At 35.2% G+C, this 17,827-nt stretch overlaps 2 protein-coding genes across 2 annotated transcripts in view; one reads left to right on the plus strand and one right to left on the minus strand.

Annotated features, from left to right (window-relative positions):
• The window catches only part of LOC134243886 (lysoplasmalogenase TMEM86A-like), a 114,318-nt gene that overhangs the window by 82,263 nt on the left and 14,228 nt on the right, over positions 1-17,827 (plus strand). The gene's annotated exons all lie outside the window — the stretch shown is intronic.
• LOC134243800 (lamin-B1-like) lies at positions 4,066-11,495 on the minus strand. Its single transcript, XM_062726035.1, has 11 exons — positions 10,959-11,495; positions 10,415-10,547; positions 9,769-9,918; positions 9,230-9,400; positions 8,836-8,961; positions 7,438-7,658; positions 7,028-7,241; positions 6,244-6,363; positions 5,962-6,081; positions 5,702-5,794; positions 4,066-5,323 (listed from the first exon to the last, which is right to left on the minus strand). Exons 1-11 carry the CDS (start codon positions 11,354-11,356, stop codon positions 5,291-5,293), a joined length of 1,779 nt encoding a protein of 592 aa, XP_062582019.1. The 5' UTR covers positions 11,357-11,495; the 3' UTR covers positions 4,066-5,290.

Genomic DNA, 17,827 nt, shown 5'->3' on the forward strand with positions numbered 1-17,827 from the left:
CAGATTTCCCCTCTTCCTATACATGTACCTATCGTGCCCCCTACCCCCTCCCCTTACATGATTTTAATATTTTAGAATCTACACTACCCAAAGATGCTTCCACATAAGTTTCAGCTTTCCTGACCCAGTGGTTCTTGAGAAGAAGATTTTAGATTTTTATATATTTCTATGTAAAATTTGCATTCCCTATTTTGACCCCGCCCTACCCCCGGGGGTCATGATTTAACAATATAATATTAACACTACCCAAGGATGCTTCCACATGAGTTTCAAAAGAAGAAGATTTTTAAAGATTTGTTCTATATATTTCTATGTAAAACTTGGATTTCCTATTGGGGCCCCGCCCTGCCCCTGGGGGTCATGATTTTAACAATTCAATATCTACACTACCCCAGGATGCTTCCACAAAAGTTTTAGCTTTCCTGGTCCAGTAGTACTTGAGAAGAAGATTTTTAAAGATTTGTTCTATATATTTCTATGTAAAATTTGCATTCCCTATTGTAAAAATACCCCCGGGGGTCATGATTTTAACAATTTAATATTTACACTACCCAAGGATGCTTCCACATAAGTTTCAGCTTTCCTGGCCCAGTGGTTCTTGAGAAGAAGATTTTTAAAGATTTGTTCTATATATTTCTATGTAAAATTTGCATTCCCTATTGCAGCCATGCCCTACCCCGGGGGTCATGATATTAACAATTTAATATCCTCACTACCCAAGGATGCTTCCATAAAAATTTCAGCTTTCCTGGCCCAGTAGTTCTTGAGAAGAAGATTTTTTAATGACCCCACCCTAAAACATTATCTCCCCTTGGCCCTTCATTTTAACAATTTAAAATCTCCCTCACCCAAGGATGCTTTATAGAAGTTTGGTTAAATTTCAGAGCATCGGTTCTTCTTTTCGAAAATGTGAAAAGTTTACAAAGTACGGGCGGCATTGTGTGACGACGGACAAAATGTGATCAGAAAAGCTCACTTGAGCCTTGGTTCTTGAGAAGAATTAAAAAATATTCCTATATTATTACATTATATAACTACTTATTTCATTATAATTTAATTCTGGTTGTAACGCTCTATTTGATTGGATAAAAAATTTACCTTATATCGTATAAAATGGGTTGCCTACGTATCAATCCGCCTGAGGTTACCTTCAAATTTTGTACAAACTGAAGTCATTTTGTTAGAACAATCATCTTTTTTTCTTACATCAAATGAATGAAAATTAATTTATAAGCAATGAATTTAATAGCTACCCATTTTATATGGTATAAACTGGGTTGGAACAGTTTACGCCTTTTTTTTTCCCGCGGTTTATAAAGCGTAAACTGCCTCAACCCAGTTTATACCGTATAAAATGGGTAGCTATTAAATTCATTCCTTAAGTAAAACTTAGATCATTTATTGTGGACCATTCCTACCCCCTATTATGTATAATATTTTATACATTCCATTGGTATAGCTTATCTTTCTATCCATCAGATTTTGGTCATTTGACAGCTACACTCAGGTTACAACTTTTACTTCCAACTCTTTGTTGGAAGTTTGGGTATATACATATATAAACTTTTGCAATTTAGCATATCCAAATAAAACAAGGTGTGTTTGTGAAACAGTATGCCCCCGATGGTACATGTACAGTGGACACGCTTTGGTTGTCAATTTGTCCGGATACATCCGGATATCTGAATCACCAGTTAAACAAGACAGAATAAAATTTTTAAATTTCGTTGCGATGAAAAATCGTCCGGATACTGAAGCATCCGGATATCTGGCGTCCGGATATCTGAAGGTCCACTGTAGTACATTCTATATTGGGATGTAGACTGAAGTGGTATACATTTACCCTCGATAAACAGAACAAAAACAATATACCCCCGGATCTTTCAATCTCGGGCATAATAAAATGTCCCCTATTCTGAAGATATATGGTTGTTATTCCCCCATGAAGCTGCAAGGTTTCGTGATCAAACTGCCTCTGATCTTCTAAAAATAAGCTTTGAGCTTCGTGTACACTTAATCAAGTGAAATTCATTTCACTCTTTCTTAAACCTATAATACAGTGAGATAACATCACTAACTGTAAATTCATCAAAGACCAAAATAAAATAAAACATTTATAAATGCCCCCTGCCCAAACTAGAACTGTCCAATAGGGACAAATACCCCCCGCTGGGTTTTTCAGAGAAGGTGCCAATTCAAAAATACTTTATGGATCTAGAGGTGTTCACAATTTACTTACAAAAATTTGCAGTGAAATATAATTGCTCATCATGTTTCTTAATGAATGAAACAAAGGTGCAACCAAATGAAACATCAATACTAAAACATTGTAATTCCATTGTAACATTATTTTTTTTATTTATTTTTTTTTATTTCTGCAGTCACTCTGCAAACTGATTGTTGAAAAAAAATCATATTATACAAAATCAAATTAATCTTGATAACTTTATATCAAATTCATTTGAAAATAAAGAGCTGGTCATCCAGTAATGAAGTGCTTTGACAGACAATAAATTACAATTAAGAGAATAAGAGAAGAGAGATCTTTAATTCTTGTGCCTGATTCCCAGGAGATTACACATGGTTGATAATGAGATGCCTTAATGTTCAACTTCCCACACCAAACTCATTAATTTATCTTTAACTGGATGCATGTCCAGTCATCATTCCCAAGAGATAAATAAAATTACATTATCTTCTGTGCAATGTAAAAACTGTTTTTAACACTTGATGATGTTTCTTTTTTTTAAGTTTATATGAGTAGTTTTAAGCTGTAGTATTTTTGTACAGATATTCTAGATTCTATGTCTCAAACCTTATACATGAGCCCAAAATGAACAAGTCAATTAAAATAAAAAATAAAACCTGTAAAATGCAAAAAAATGAACAAAAAGAATTGAAAATTCCAGTTGCACACCTTCATATGGTGAATAATAAGTGTACAAATTTTCAGATTAATCCTTGCAATAGTTTCTGAGAAACGGTCTGGACAAAACCACAAAATAAAAATGGAAAAACACCTGTAAAATTCAAAATAATAATCGAATCAAAATGAAAATAGCAGGTGCACAACTTCATATGGTGAATAATATTTGTACAAATTTTCAGACAAATCCGTCCAACAGTTTCTGAGTAATGTTCTGGACAAAATCTCGTCTACAGACAGACAGACGGACATGTGTTGATTAACTAATATCCATCTGCAGCTTTAAATTGTTTATTGCATATTTTATGAAATAATTGGAATTTTTCTAAGTCCAAGGGACATAACTGTCAAAATGTTTCAGACTCATTACAGCATTTCTCAGCTTCTCAAAATAAAATGACACAAAATTAAATGCTACATATACAATTTTACTGTGCCTTTACTGTTCTGTATTTAACTTTTTGCTGTAATTTACAACTTATACATGTAGTCAAATACAGATCTGAACTGAAAAGAAAGAATAAAGCTTAACAGGTTCAATTTTAAGGTTTTTATTACTGTAAATGGATGAATATGAAGCCTATATAAAAATTTAAATAAAGTGAGCTAATTAAAAGCACAAGCATACTGGAGACTTGAATTCAAAACCCTTGCCAAAAAAAGTTGGGTTAACAACACAGAATCTAACAAGTAGAAACACTGCACCATTTTTTCTTTCATACCCTGCAAGTCCATTGAACAATATGAACCTAACACAAAAAGCACTTTTTAAATGAGAGCTATTTTACTAGTAATGAGGGGGAAAAACTTTGGTGCATGCAGCAGTAGAATTTCTCAACAATAAATACAAAAATTTTTTGGGGATTATGAAATTTAAAATTTTCCAGTAATTCTGCATTTTAATATTTATAATGTATAAAATAATCCTAAAGTGTAATTGTAGAATTTAACTTTTGTTACAAAATTTCCAGTTTTCTACATATGGAATGGATTTCCCCATTTTAAAGATTCTTGGCAGTAAATGAATTTCAAGCAGTGCTCCTAAAACTTTAAGTAAATCATGTTACCATTTTACCTTTACACAGAAGAATGACAACCATGCTACATGTATATGTACACATATCAAATATAAACTGTGATATGTTGGAAGAGAAGACACTTTAATGAAAGATACAAGTACATAAGCTTGTTTACATATAAAAAAAAAAATAACAAAAATATAACAAAAAAGTGGAGAAACAAGACTTGCACTTAAGATTTCCATCCCTCTGCAAGGACAGTAGAAACCTTGACATTATCTTTTACTTATGTTCTACTTCTAAAATGTGGATTAAAATCAATCTCAATTAATAAGGAAATGATTATCAAATCAAAAGAATGCAACATTCTGAAAGTACAAATATTTCAACTATATAGAGAAAACACTGATGTTTATATCAGCAATATGCATTCGGAATTGGCAATGTAAATCGCTCAGCTGCTGATTTTCACAATCTGTCAGAGGGATGGATAACCAAAATCTTTATCAAAGCATAGAATAAATAGTTAACGTCATCTAATGTGGAGATATATCTGTCAAATTCCCCAAAAATTTAAAACAAAGGCTACACAACCGTTGTGTTAAATTCACAGAAAAAAAGTTATGCAAACAAAAATGAAAACTTCACCATGAAAAGTCCACATAAGGACAGGGAAAAAAAAAAAAACATGTATATTTCAATAAAATGACCCTACAAATATACTGTATTAAATACAATTAAAAAATAACATTAATATTATGTATATGTCTTATTCAAAGGAAATATCTAATATCTTTATGGTATAAAATACAAGGTGGGTTTATAAATGTAAGCTAGACAAACATTTGTTCTGTGGTAAACTACCACTTTTTTTTTTATTACACTCTACACATCCCACAATACCTCCAAAATCATTTTCTCATAAAACGAGATTTTGTAAAATACATGTAAATTTGTGCATCTATTCTTTTCAGGGGGTTACACAAAGCAGAATTTAAGTAATGCCCGTCTTAAAGGAACACATCAAGATTACTTCCAAGAAACCTTGAACAATGGTCAAATGCTGCCTTGATTTAACAAGAAATAGGAAAATAAAATCAAAAATAATTTCCAAATACCTTGCCAAGATTCAAGAGATTTTTCTGGAATCAACTTTTAAGCACACACTGACACTTGTATCCATTAGTTCACAATAACAATGATCACAACATACATTTGGTCTAAGGCAAGACAAAGATAATAAGAAATCTAGCTATTCCTGATGAAGTGGATTGGTTATCCTGCAACAAGGTTCCATCCTCCACAGAACTTGGACTTGACTGGAGTCCCAATTAACCTTGATAATCTACATTATAGAACACCTGTCTGAACCTGCCCTCTGAAAAGCAACAAGAAAGAAAGGATTAATGAAATTCCCTGTTCAAGTACATAGTTTTAACCAATACATGTATCTAGTTATATTTATAAACTTATTTATATCTACTTTATTTTTAAATTACTCATAACAAAATGTCTATATTTCAGATTAAGAATAGATTTTGTCTGAGATCGATATACAAGTCCCTCCTATTTAAAATGTATTCTAAATAAACTCCAAATGACTTTTTTTATAAAGTCATTATTTGATTGCTGTCAAGATACATGTAACTGTATATAAACCAAAGAAATTATCAAAATACATCCCATCTGATGGCAGGAAAAACTTAAATTTGAATTCCACTGCTTCAAGCCACTCTGTTCTCTAGTTAATTCTTACCCCTGATCCCTCAGCCTCAGACCCTGACAGTGGTCGGTAAGTAGAGGTAGTGATCCTTTGAATCTTCTTTGTCATTGTCCTCCTTGCCACCTCCTGGTAATAAATAAATAGAAATTTATTTTAATTGCATTAAAATAAAGAACACAATACATATAATGAACACTGAAAATCTACAAAATGTCCCCAAATAACACTTCAAATCTATAAAGATTTCCAAATATCACTGTAAATCTACAAATGCCCTAATGACATACACTTACCTCTCCATCTGAATTAACCAGAAGACACACCATGGTTTCTTTGTTAGGGACCCATTTGGTACCTTTCATGACAAGGTCAGTTGGTGGATTATGTGTTTGACCTGTGCCAGAACTCCAAACCTAAAGCAGAAAACAATCACTATTTTATGACTTACACATTATCACAAAAGGTTCCTATTTCATAATAAAATTTCAGATTTTCCAAAAGCATTGCTTTTTCAATCAGATACAAAATGAGATTTGCTACTTTACGAAGTGGCAACTACATTTAAGTATACTCACTGTACACATCTGCCCTGCCTTTATTTGGAGAGAATGGTGAAATTTGTATTGTGCTTTATTTTCTGCATCCTCTGCCTCTGAATGGCGCAATTGTAATTGCCAGGTTCCTAAAGCAACATCCTGTGAAACACAAACACTCCGAACTTTATATCTAAGAAAGCTGGTACATGTATTTTCAGGGCTTAGCCCTGATTTTAACAATACCATTTTCCCAAAGGATGCTTTGTGCCAAGTTTGGTTAGAATTGGTTCAGTGTTTCTTGAGAAGTTCAAGAATGAATGCCATCCAATTGTCATAATGGAGGAATACGACTAAAGCAACCTTAGAACGACATACTAGTTATACCAACTGCTCTGTTAATGGACATATGCAAATTTATCATGTTAACTGCTATTAAATGAAATTTTGCATTTGTTCTACTTTTTTTTGTTTTTAAATATTGATGCATTTTCAGGAGTTGATCTTTCTTTTAAACAGTTGAAGTTAAAATCTCAATATTTATTGAGCAGCCCTAGTACATTGGAACTTCGGTATCTCGAATTCCGCTATCTCGAATACCATGGATATGTCGAAGTGATTTGGAAGTCCCAACCACATATTCTTCATGTATTTTACCTTCGATATCTCAAATCCTTGGATATCTCTAAGTTTTTTTTCTCAGTCCCATCAGGTTCGAGATAACGAAGTTTGAATGTCTATGGTAGCTGAATGTTGGTATCTGAATGCTCTGCTAATATCTTGGTTTTGCAAAATTAAGTAGTTTTTGTTAGCACAACAAACCTACCTCATGTGAGGTGTTGTGAAGCCGAATAAATTTCCCATCTGTGTCAATTTCTTCAATGCTAACATTGCCAGTGGCATTTGATTCTGCAGAAAACCCTGAGGTAGAATGAGATTCAAACTCCTGGACTTGTGATGACAAGGCTACTCTTTTTCTCTTGTGTCCCCTCCTGCTGCCTGGAGTGGATCCAGGAGAAGAAGTCTGTGACAGGTTCAACCTGAAAAAAAAATACCACTCTAAATTGCAATTTTAACATTTCACACCTTAGAAACAAAACCCTAGCAAGTTAAATTTTCCAATATTTTGATAAAAGAGAAAGGAAGAAAAAAAAGTAAATATATAAGTCATCTAAAGCTTTATCCAAATGTACCAATTTTATTTACAGTCCAGATCTATAAATAAACATGACTTGCCTTTCCTCTTCTGTTTCCAATAGCTTTCTGTAAGTGGTAATCTCATTGTCCAGTTTGATCTTGATCTCTAGAATGTCAGCGTACTCTTGACTCTGCTCTTCCATGGCAGCTCTGAGGTCTGATATCTCCTGGTCTTTAAGGGCAAGTCTTTCTTCATACTCCTCTTGTTCCCTGGTAAGTCGAGACTGCAGGTTCAACACCTGGGCCTCCAAAGCTGCATTCTGAAAAGAATATTGAAGATGACGTAACATGTAGGGCATGTTCATATAAATTTGTATTTTGAATATGAACAAATGACAATGTAATTCAAAATAATAATGTGCAGATAAGATAGATGGTCAAATAAGATTTTTTTCTTTTTTACATGATATAGCACACCAAAATAAAAGCTGACTCTCTGTGCAAGTTAACAGATCAATGATTGTTTTAATACATCAGAACTCAATATTTCATTGAAGTTTATTGGTGCTATCTTGTTTTAGAATTACCCATGCAAAAGTTACAACATATGAGCAAATTATTATTAATGCAATACCACAAAGTTTTTTAAAAAACAAATCCAAGTTAATTCAAATCCTAGTTATTGAGCGCTATAACAATTATTTCAAAATTTCAAGGTAAATGGCAGTGGACTAATTTTCTTTTTTTTTGCATGAAAAGATAAAACATTGGTAATATAAAATATCTCTGATGCATTTTGTACATTTCAGTGTGTGTTTTGTCTTGTTCATCCAGTCGTCAATGATATTTTACGACTGCAACCATAACCAAAACTATACTAAATCTGGTTCAGTGGTTTTAGAGAAGTTGAAAATCTAAAAGAGTTAGAGACCGATGTATGCCACATGAAAATGGACCAAAACACATTGACCAACAGATGAAACATGTGATTGTCATAGGCACCTGCAAAATACACGCAAGAGCCGAAAGCAGACAGGTACTTCATGTGCTTTCCATAAGTGTGGAATTTAATCACTTTGGTTTCATTTACAACCTCACCAAAATAAGAGTTTTTTTGAGCAGGTTTATTAGATATTAAATTTGAAACTCCAGTAAAAAATGTAACTCTTCTAAACACTCCATTTGTAAAGAGCAAAAGCATTTATTCTGTTTTGACGTTTCTTACAAAATCATGTGTCTCTTTTTCAACCCTTATCCACTTGTATTTCTGTTAGAAATTACATTAAACATAAAATATACAATAGAATGGAAGCAGACTTTACTTAAATTATTTCTTGTTAGACATAATGTCTTCAGTATGTATGTACATTTTTTTTTTTATTGTCAGAAGTACTTCAGGCAGTAGTACATTAACTTATTTTTCCAAGATCTAATTTTTATATTATGTAATAATGAAACTAAAACAGAATATTAAAAAACTGAATCAAGACACTTTACCTCTTTCTTTAGTTTGGTGACCTCTGACGATAACTCATCAACTCTCCTCCTTGTGATCTTAATCTCGTCTGTGGAAGCTGTGGGTCCACTCATACTTCTGTCCAAGGCATTCTTCAGATTGCCAACCTTTCATTAATCATTTAATTTGTCAAGCATTAGCTAATTGTTAAGTTATAAACAAACTTCAAAGATATTCAAAATTGGCTACAAAGATCTCGATACTGACATATGTTGTCTTGCACCATTCTTACCCACCCACCCCAAAAAAACAAAATAGGACTGAATCATTTTTTGATATATTATTCTTCTTACATTTAATAACCCCCAAACAGTGGGGTTTGCACACTACAAAACACTTCACAGTACTGGGTAACAAAGAGAATATCTGACACACCTGTCTTTCATGAATAAGTTCCAGTTCTGCTCTAACTTCCTGGAGCTGCTGATCATGCTTGTCTCTCATTTCCTGTAAGGCTTCCTGCATCTTACTCTCATACTCCTCTCTGAGAGCAGAATCAACATCATCATACTCTGTTGTTGTCTTGACTGACCTCTCATTCAGTTGCTGAAAGAAACATAATTCAGTTTACTTGTCAATCACAATGCTGGCATTGAAACTTCTGAATTATTAAGTTTATACCCATGATTTCCAATTAGTATATCCCTTCTTTTTGTACATCCTTATGGATAAATGTCTGAATGAGTACTGACTGGCAAATTAATATGAAGTTTATTTTGTTGAATGTTTGATTTTCACATATACATATTACGTAATGCAAACAAAACAATGAATTCATGAGATGGTTTATGAGGCTAAATTGCCAGACTTATTACTAGCCAAGTGTGTATAAAAACAGGTAATAAAAGAGGATTACCAACAATTAAAGGATGGAAACCCACAAACAGCCGGAAGTACCAATCATAGTACTGTACCTGTTCATACATCTGCGACTTAAACTGCAGGTCCTCTTTGCTGCTCTGGAGCCTGTTTTGTAGGTCAACTCTTAGAAGTGTCTCATCTTCCAACTGTTTCTTTGCATGAGCAAGCTGACTCTCCAGAGTGGCTATCTCTCCTCTAAGTTTCTACAAAATTTTCAATATTTTTCTCAACTGACTTATTATCCTAATATAGAAAAAATACCATTCAAATACAATAGTTGATGTGGATTTATCAGACGTTTTTATTCAAATTCTTTGGGTTTGGGTGCTGATTTGGAAGAGATAAAACGTCAAGAAAACCTGGCCTGGTCAAATGAAAAGTGATGAAGGAAACCAACATGGCTGATTAAGAAAACCCTTTGAACTTTATGTATTTAAGAATGAACAAACTGAAATTGCCCATAAATTAACTAACCTTTCTGTAGAAAAACTTCATGTTGGAAAAAATGCCTATTTTTATTTTTGGGGGGACATATTTAGAAAGAATTTCATAGTTCACCATCTGACAGATAAAACATGATGGCTGTTCTCCTTTGAAACCTTAAGTGTTCCCTACATGTAATAAGTAAATTTAGAATTCATGTATTGTATGTGTGAGTGTTCTTGTATAGACATTAGTGCTGTTATCAGTATCTCATACATTGACTTCAGTGTCCAGCGCTTTCCTAGCTGCCTCCGCATCACTGGTTCGTGCTTGAAGGTCACCATTTTCCTTCTGCAATCTCTGGGCGGTGTTTTCTGCATCTTTAGCCTCCCTATCTCTCTTTTTGAATCTGTAAACAGTTTGAGATTACAGGAGTTTCTCACAAGGATATTAATTAGGGCCTAATGCAAAGCTTTTATATACCAAATAAACAAAACAATATTTGCCAAATCTATACAACTTCAAAACAAACCAATTTAAGACTGCATATTTTAGCTACAATTTATTTTGAGAAAACAGGAATTGTAATAAAATCATTTTATGGTATGCACGGCAGTATGAATGTGAATTCATAATGCTGAGTGTACAAAATAAACAGAACACTAAGTAGCTTAATACACTCGTAGTGTGGTAAACATGTGCTATCCCAAGGGATGACTCACCCATTCTTTAAATGTCCTACAAAACCAGACATGTGGAACAGAATACACTAAAGACACAAATTTAAATGACTTACGTAACAGTTTAAATCCCCACTTACTTTCCTTTCCACTCATCGGCGTCTGCTTTAAGCTTTCCGTTCTCAATTTGTAATCGGGCCTTTTCTTTGGCTGTATCATCTAAAACACGACGCGCATCCTCCAGTTCCTTTTCATACATAGACTTGACACTGGACACCTCCCGTGTAACTGTTTCCTCCGATGACCGCACCTGCACCAGTAAACGACTGTTCTCGGTTTCTAAATTCCGGATCCTGTCAATATAAGCTGCCAGTCTATCGTTCAGATTCTGTAGCTGGGATTTCTCCTCTTGGCGAGTTATGCGGGCCGGGGATGCCTGTCTGGCACGCCTTCCGGGTGACGCACCCCCGCTAGTTGAGGGCTCATCCTCACTTCGGGTTGACGATCGTTTTGATTTAGTTGGTGTCGCTGTAGCCATCGCGGATCTCACGCCGGTTCTCCTTGCAAATAGAAAATGGCTTCCTTAAACGCGGTTACCCGCCTTTTCAAAGTCACGTGACTAGCCAGAGGGAAAAAATAAAACGCTCGTTATAAACGTAGGAACTGGTTTGGATAATAAAAACCTCTGAGTGACTTATTCATACCGGTAAATCCAAATAAAAATATTTTACTTTTCAACGCCTCGTGCTACTTTGGAAAGAATGCATGACCAAGCAAGAAAATAAATTAAGAATTACTTTTAAAAAGTTGGGTTTGAATTATTTTAAATTTATTTATTTATTTATATATTTATTTATTTATTCATCATGTCAATTTATATGTATATCTGTATAATTTTTTAAATAAAAATAATAAAAGTCGATCAAAAGCATCTTATATTTTCATAATGCTAGCGGGGGTGTTATATAATATTAAATAGCAATTTTAGGTTTTTTTGCTACTGATCAGTGTTGTCCAATATCTTTATTATGATTTTTATTTTCCATTCTGCATGTCTGTACTTTATGCATGCTTGTTCATATTTGTGAATTTCAATGGCTCGATCAATCTGATAGAGACATTTTATTTGGTCAAAACAATTTATTTTAGCTATTTTATGCACAAAGCACTTGGGGGCTGCAAGACCTTTCCGATTTTTTTTTTCGATCATTCGAAGCTGAACAATTTAGATTGTCTGTCAAGTATGTACCATGAAGCTGATATTACAAAGATGTTTGAGTTTCTGATTGACAATTTTATACATATAGATTTTGGAGAACTAGTCTTCCAATAATTTTTCGGAATTCCCATGGGTACCACTCGCGCCTTTGTTATAAGCAGATTTTTGTATTCATATGAAGTAGAATTTATTTAAAAATCTACACATGAGACAAAAACACTGAATGTGGTACTCAACTTGATCTTTATATAGATGTATATTTATATCGATGACCTTAACCATAGTTACTCAGTTCTAGACATATGCATGTCGACTCGCATCTTCAGATATACGGTGACATATACCCACCGGTGATCGCGTCGTAATATAAAATTATGTTGATTTTTAAAACCAGTCTCTTCACTTTTGGAAATACGCTCACTAGTATTCTAGTACAAAGTTGCTATGGTGGTTTATTCCCCCCCCCCCCCCCTCCTACATGCAAGATAAATTATGTTTACATGCAATATAATCAAGTAAACATGCGAAATATTTATGTCAACATGCAAAGTTCATGATTATGTAAAGATGCATCTTATTTATGTCGGCATGCTAGATTAGGTTGAAATGCAACTTATTATCTTGCATGTTGACATACATGTCTTGCATGTTAAATTATAGCTAACATAAATACTTCACATGTTGACATTTTGAATGTTAACATAATTATATCTTGCGTTTTGACATAAAGTATAGTTCAAACTCTATTTTATTCACATATCTAGAAGTGAATAAGATTTGGCAGAAGGCCTATCCTATTTTAGCCCTCTAGATGAAAACATAAATTAATTAGTAATTGAAGGAAAAAATTAGAATGTACAAAAGAAAAGAAAAAAAAAAAAGGTTCAGAAAAAAGCAAAACTTCAGAGAAAAAATAGGCAATTTCAAAGTAGTACCAGTTTAGAAATACACGTACTTTATAAAAATCGTTTTGTTGTTGTATATGCAGTACAGATATTTGTTAATTAATATCAAGTCAATAGTTAGGACTACCATTTAATATTTATTTATCTATTATTATTAATAATAATCAATTTTCAGAGATATGATCAAATTCAAAAATATTATGCATTGATTGCATGATAAAAGTACATCTATACATCTATTGCATGCGCGGATCTAGAGGGGAGGGGGTGGGGGCGAGGGGGTCCGGACACCAGACTTTGCAGAGTTGTTAAATGTATATACTAAACCAATGAAAAATGATCCATCCACCCCCAAACGCGGAGCCCTCCCCGAAAACACAAGTGATCGTAACTGGTATGAAGTTTTAAAAGTCAACAACTCCCCCATCCATCCCCACAAAATAGGGCTCTCGTGTTTGGGAAATGAGCCTTAGTTTTGTTTTGTTTTTGTTTGTTTTTTTTTTTGGGGGGGGGGGGGGGGGTTTGCTTCTCAAGGAATGTCTGGTTTGAAATATTTTGTTTGACTGGGATGGAACCCCCACCCATCCACCCCCTTGGGAAAAAATTCTGGATCCGCGCCTGTTTTGGAATTGTATATTTTGGTCATACAATAAAAGGAATGTAGTCGGGACAATAATCTCACATTTGAGATTAATTCTGCAAAAATTGATCATTACATGTATATAAATCAGCCATCAAATTACTAGCATTGTTCTTCCATCTGACGATATTATTATATACGTGTATTTTCTTATTCCAAAAAGATTTTTTTTTAAATTACAACCTATCGTTTAAGCCGAATGCATGCCTGTTAAAACACAACTGTCAGACCATTATTAACACATTGTATTGTATACGGATTTTTTCTATTTGCTCAATTATGACAAGGACCACATGGCGTATGTAACCAGTCAACAGGGGGTGCTTACTTCTACATAGCACATGATCCCGCCTCGGACGTTTTCAGGGTCCATGTTTGCTTTGAACTAAAATGTATTGTTTCTATCTCCATCTTCCATTTACAGAGAAAACAATCCGTGAGTAACAGAAGCAAATTTTACGGGTGAATATTGGCGCCACACACATTTTCTATACATAATAGTAAAAAAGAGGCTACCGAACAACGTATTTAAAGCAGAAATCAGTTCAGTATTGAAAAATTGAAGGGGGTGAGTTGACTTAAACTACCCCAGGATGCATCCATATATCCTGGTTTTGCTGTTTTTGAGCCGAAATATGTTAATTGAAATTTTTAAAAATTCCCCCCTTGTTTTCTTATGCTAACCTTGATCGTTCATTGTGGTCCTACTATACTCCGTTTTAAAACAAATTTGAGTCTACATAATCCAGGGATGTTTGGGGTCCTGTCACAAGCTGTGTTCCCAGCGGGGTTGCTATTATTTTTTTTCATTGGAATCCCAGGGAAAGTGCTCAAATCTTTCTGTAAAGTTTTAACAGTGTGAAGATGTCACGGCGTCAGGCTACGGCGACAGACGCGTGTCTACGGCGTTTTCGCGGCGTGCGACAGAGTTCCCACGGAAATATCACTGCGATTTCACCTCACGTTCACGGCGTTCTCTGTGCTGGCTGTATACATAATGTTCATCTTCGCTAGCCGAGGGGTTCTGATACGCTACTCTCCTCATAAACCCCTGGCATACGGTGTTCATAGAAGATGAAATGTTATGATTTAAAGATATTCGTATGTAAAACTTTTGATCCTCTGTTATGCCCCCAACCCCTTAGGGATTCATAACTTGGAAGTTTTTATTCTACAATACCTCAGGTTTCGTGTGTATAAATATGACTTTTAAATTTAGTTTGTGACCATAATTTTAAATATCACCAATCATGGCTTAGTTGATCTTAAAAAGAAGATTTTTTAAAAATATATCCTGTACACCAGTAAGTTAGTATTTGATCGGGTATATATTAACCCCTGCACTAGTGTGGGATCAGATTTTGTACAAACTTGAAATCAGAATTGTTATCGAGAAAAACTATTTAATGATATTCCTTAGATATGTCTATATCTATTTTAAAACCTCAATCCCTCTTGTGGCCCCGACTTACCCCCGGGGTTTATGAGTTTATGATATGAACAAATTAATCTAGAATAAATAATTTCATTAATGAAGATTTCAAATAAGAATCATTTTTTCATGTCCATGGGGAATTGTGAACTGGACACCACACCTCCCACCCCACCCCCGATATTCAACCCCGGGATTAATTGTTTGATATTTTTCACAAAATATATTTATATTACATGTAACGTTTTTTCTCTCTATGGGGTGTTTGTTTCTACCCGCGTCACAAAATATTGTGGATCCCGTGTATAAATTCAGGAACTCTAGATCTTTATAGATCTAACATAAGAACAACGACAAAGTTCGTTTCAACGAGTGTATTAATAATATCCAAGAGTAGTTTTTCAAATCAATTTCAAGCTATGTATATCAACTCACTAACTCTCTCCCCTTATATACCCTGTCTGACACCTAACGTGATTTAGGGCACCTAGTTAGGGCATTCGGCTCCATCGTTAGGGCACCTGTTAGGGCGTTAGGCTGCATCATTAGGGCACCCTGTTAGGGCAATCGGCTCCATCATTAGGGCACCTATTAGGGCAATCGGCTCCAAGTATTAGGGCCTCTGCACCATCGTTAGGTGTCAAGACACTTGATACAATTAGGGCATCTGATAAGCGCCATAATTAGGACACTAATTAGACTTCCAAGATAAGGGCACTAATCAGGTACCATGGTTAGGGCTTATCAGATAAACAAAATCCCTATCTCTGTTTTATTTATAACAATAACATATTTTCATGTAAAACAAAAACATTACATTGGTCCCTCCTTTCGAAACATGACTTCCATTGTCATCAATTTTTAAAACATGAACATGAATTATATGTAAAATCAAAATACACAAAAGCCAAAAAATCAATAAAAAGACAAAAAGTAAAACAACAAAATTATGTCAAATAAAAATGTCACTAGATAAAAAAAAATCTAAAGTTCATCACACTGGTAGCATCATTGGTCTTGGGATTTCCCCGGCCTTATTTTCAACATTTTCTCTTTTCTGGATTTAGATTTTTCTTCCCTAGGGTCTAGGCCATATAAAGTTGACTGACACCTGACCTGCGGCATCAGTCATCTTAGTTATATAATATAATTCCGTACAGCTCCCTTTTCAACACAATTTTGGTCTCGAGAACTGCCGCTTGGTTGAAATCCTCCTCCTTCTCTCTGGTTCCATGGGTTGTAAGGGCGTCCCCTCCTCCCTGGTCATGTACTGGTACAAGTACTTGGGGTTCTCATGTTTTTATAGATACTGTTGAAACCGTCACCTGCGCTTGGAGGTTTGGCAGTATCCGCAGCTGCTATTTCATTATCCCTTTCCCCATCTTCAACCTCATACACAGGCCTGTAGCCTGGTTTGGTCTCCTTTATTAATTCGTTTTCCCCAATTCGTAAGCATTCTTCTTGCATCGCATTAAGAACTGCTTCTTGAAGTGTCCTGGGTCTGGTCCTCTTCACTGCAAGTCGAAAATCTTCAGATTGTCCACACTTATCTAAGAAGGACTGTATAGCTTTTTCTTCCACCAAATCTGGATTTCCTGGATAGGCCCTTCGGTACAGATCTTCGATGGCCTGTCCAAAGTCTCGCAGGGACTCACCAGGTAGTCGTCTCCTTAATTTTACATCCGCAATATATTTTTCTTTCATTGCAGAAAGGCCGAATCTTTGGTTCATCTTATCTTTAAGTTGCTCATAGTCTTTCTACAATATTTCGAAAACATCTCAGAATTAAACTCATGGGGGCCCGAGAAATCTCGCAGAGTTCTACTTAGCACTTTGCGAGGACAGGCCGAGAGATATGCCTATGGAATGCCCCTTGCAAAGTGCTAAGTAGAACTCTGCGAGATTTCTCGGGCCCCCATGAGTTTAATTCTGAGATGTTTTCGAAATATTGTAGAAACTCATCCCAAACATCATCATTGGCCCCTGAGAAGGCCCTCCTCACTGGGTATTCGTTGGTTCGTTGACCAGCATTTGGTGTCATAGGACTGTATTTAGGTGTCCCGTCAGCCATAGGAAATTCAAAATTGCACCCAAGTCCCTGAGGAGACTGATTGCCCAAACAAGGGGTAGCGCGTCCAGATTGCCCAAAAACCTTAGGTTCCTGATAGGTACCTGTAGGGGCGTTAGGCGCACTACCACCAATATAGGGTGTATCAGTAGGTGTCAAAGAAATTCCCGTTTTCTTACTGGCATTTGTCAGACCTGATTCTCTGTACTTCCATGCTTCGCCGATTACCATAACAAGCAATACCATACTTGTTACAGATACCAGAGAAATAACTGCATTTTCATGCGATTTCTGTACGATCTTGCTTTCTGGAAAATAGGTCCAGGACATCATCAACAGAGAACATCCTATCAAAGCAAAGATTACCCAAATAAATAGGATTCTCTTTAAGCTTGGTCTTGGATTGTACTCGTTGAAAACAGAATGACCCTGCGAGTTTTGCCCGAACTCCTGAAAGTTAGGACTGTCTGGCATAACTCGACTTGTGGGCTGCAAATCTGTTGTACACCCAGAATTGACCTCTATTCCAGAGTCATTCAGAGGAGCTGGACTGTCAAAGTACTGTTCTACCTTTCTAGGCGTAATTCTCCTCCTTACAATGGGTGTCTCCATTTCAAACTCAGTGCTGTCCCGTTCCGGTGTTACACGTAGAATAACTTCTTTGGATCCCACCGCTGCCACCAATTGTAACGTTTTTTCTCTCTATGGGGTGTTTGTTTCTACCCGCGTCACAAAATATTGTGGA

This window comes from Saccostrea cucullata, unplaced genomic scaffold (genome assembly GCF_032062105.1).
Source record: "Saccostrea cucullata isolate Sc308-1 unplaced genomic scaffold, CSIRO_AGI_Scuc_v1 ctg860, whole genome shotgun sequence".
NCBI lineage: Eukaryota > Metazoa > Mollusca > Bivalvia > Ostreida > Ostreidae > Saccostrea > Saccostrea cuccullata.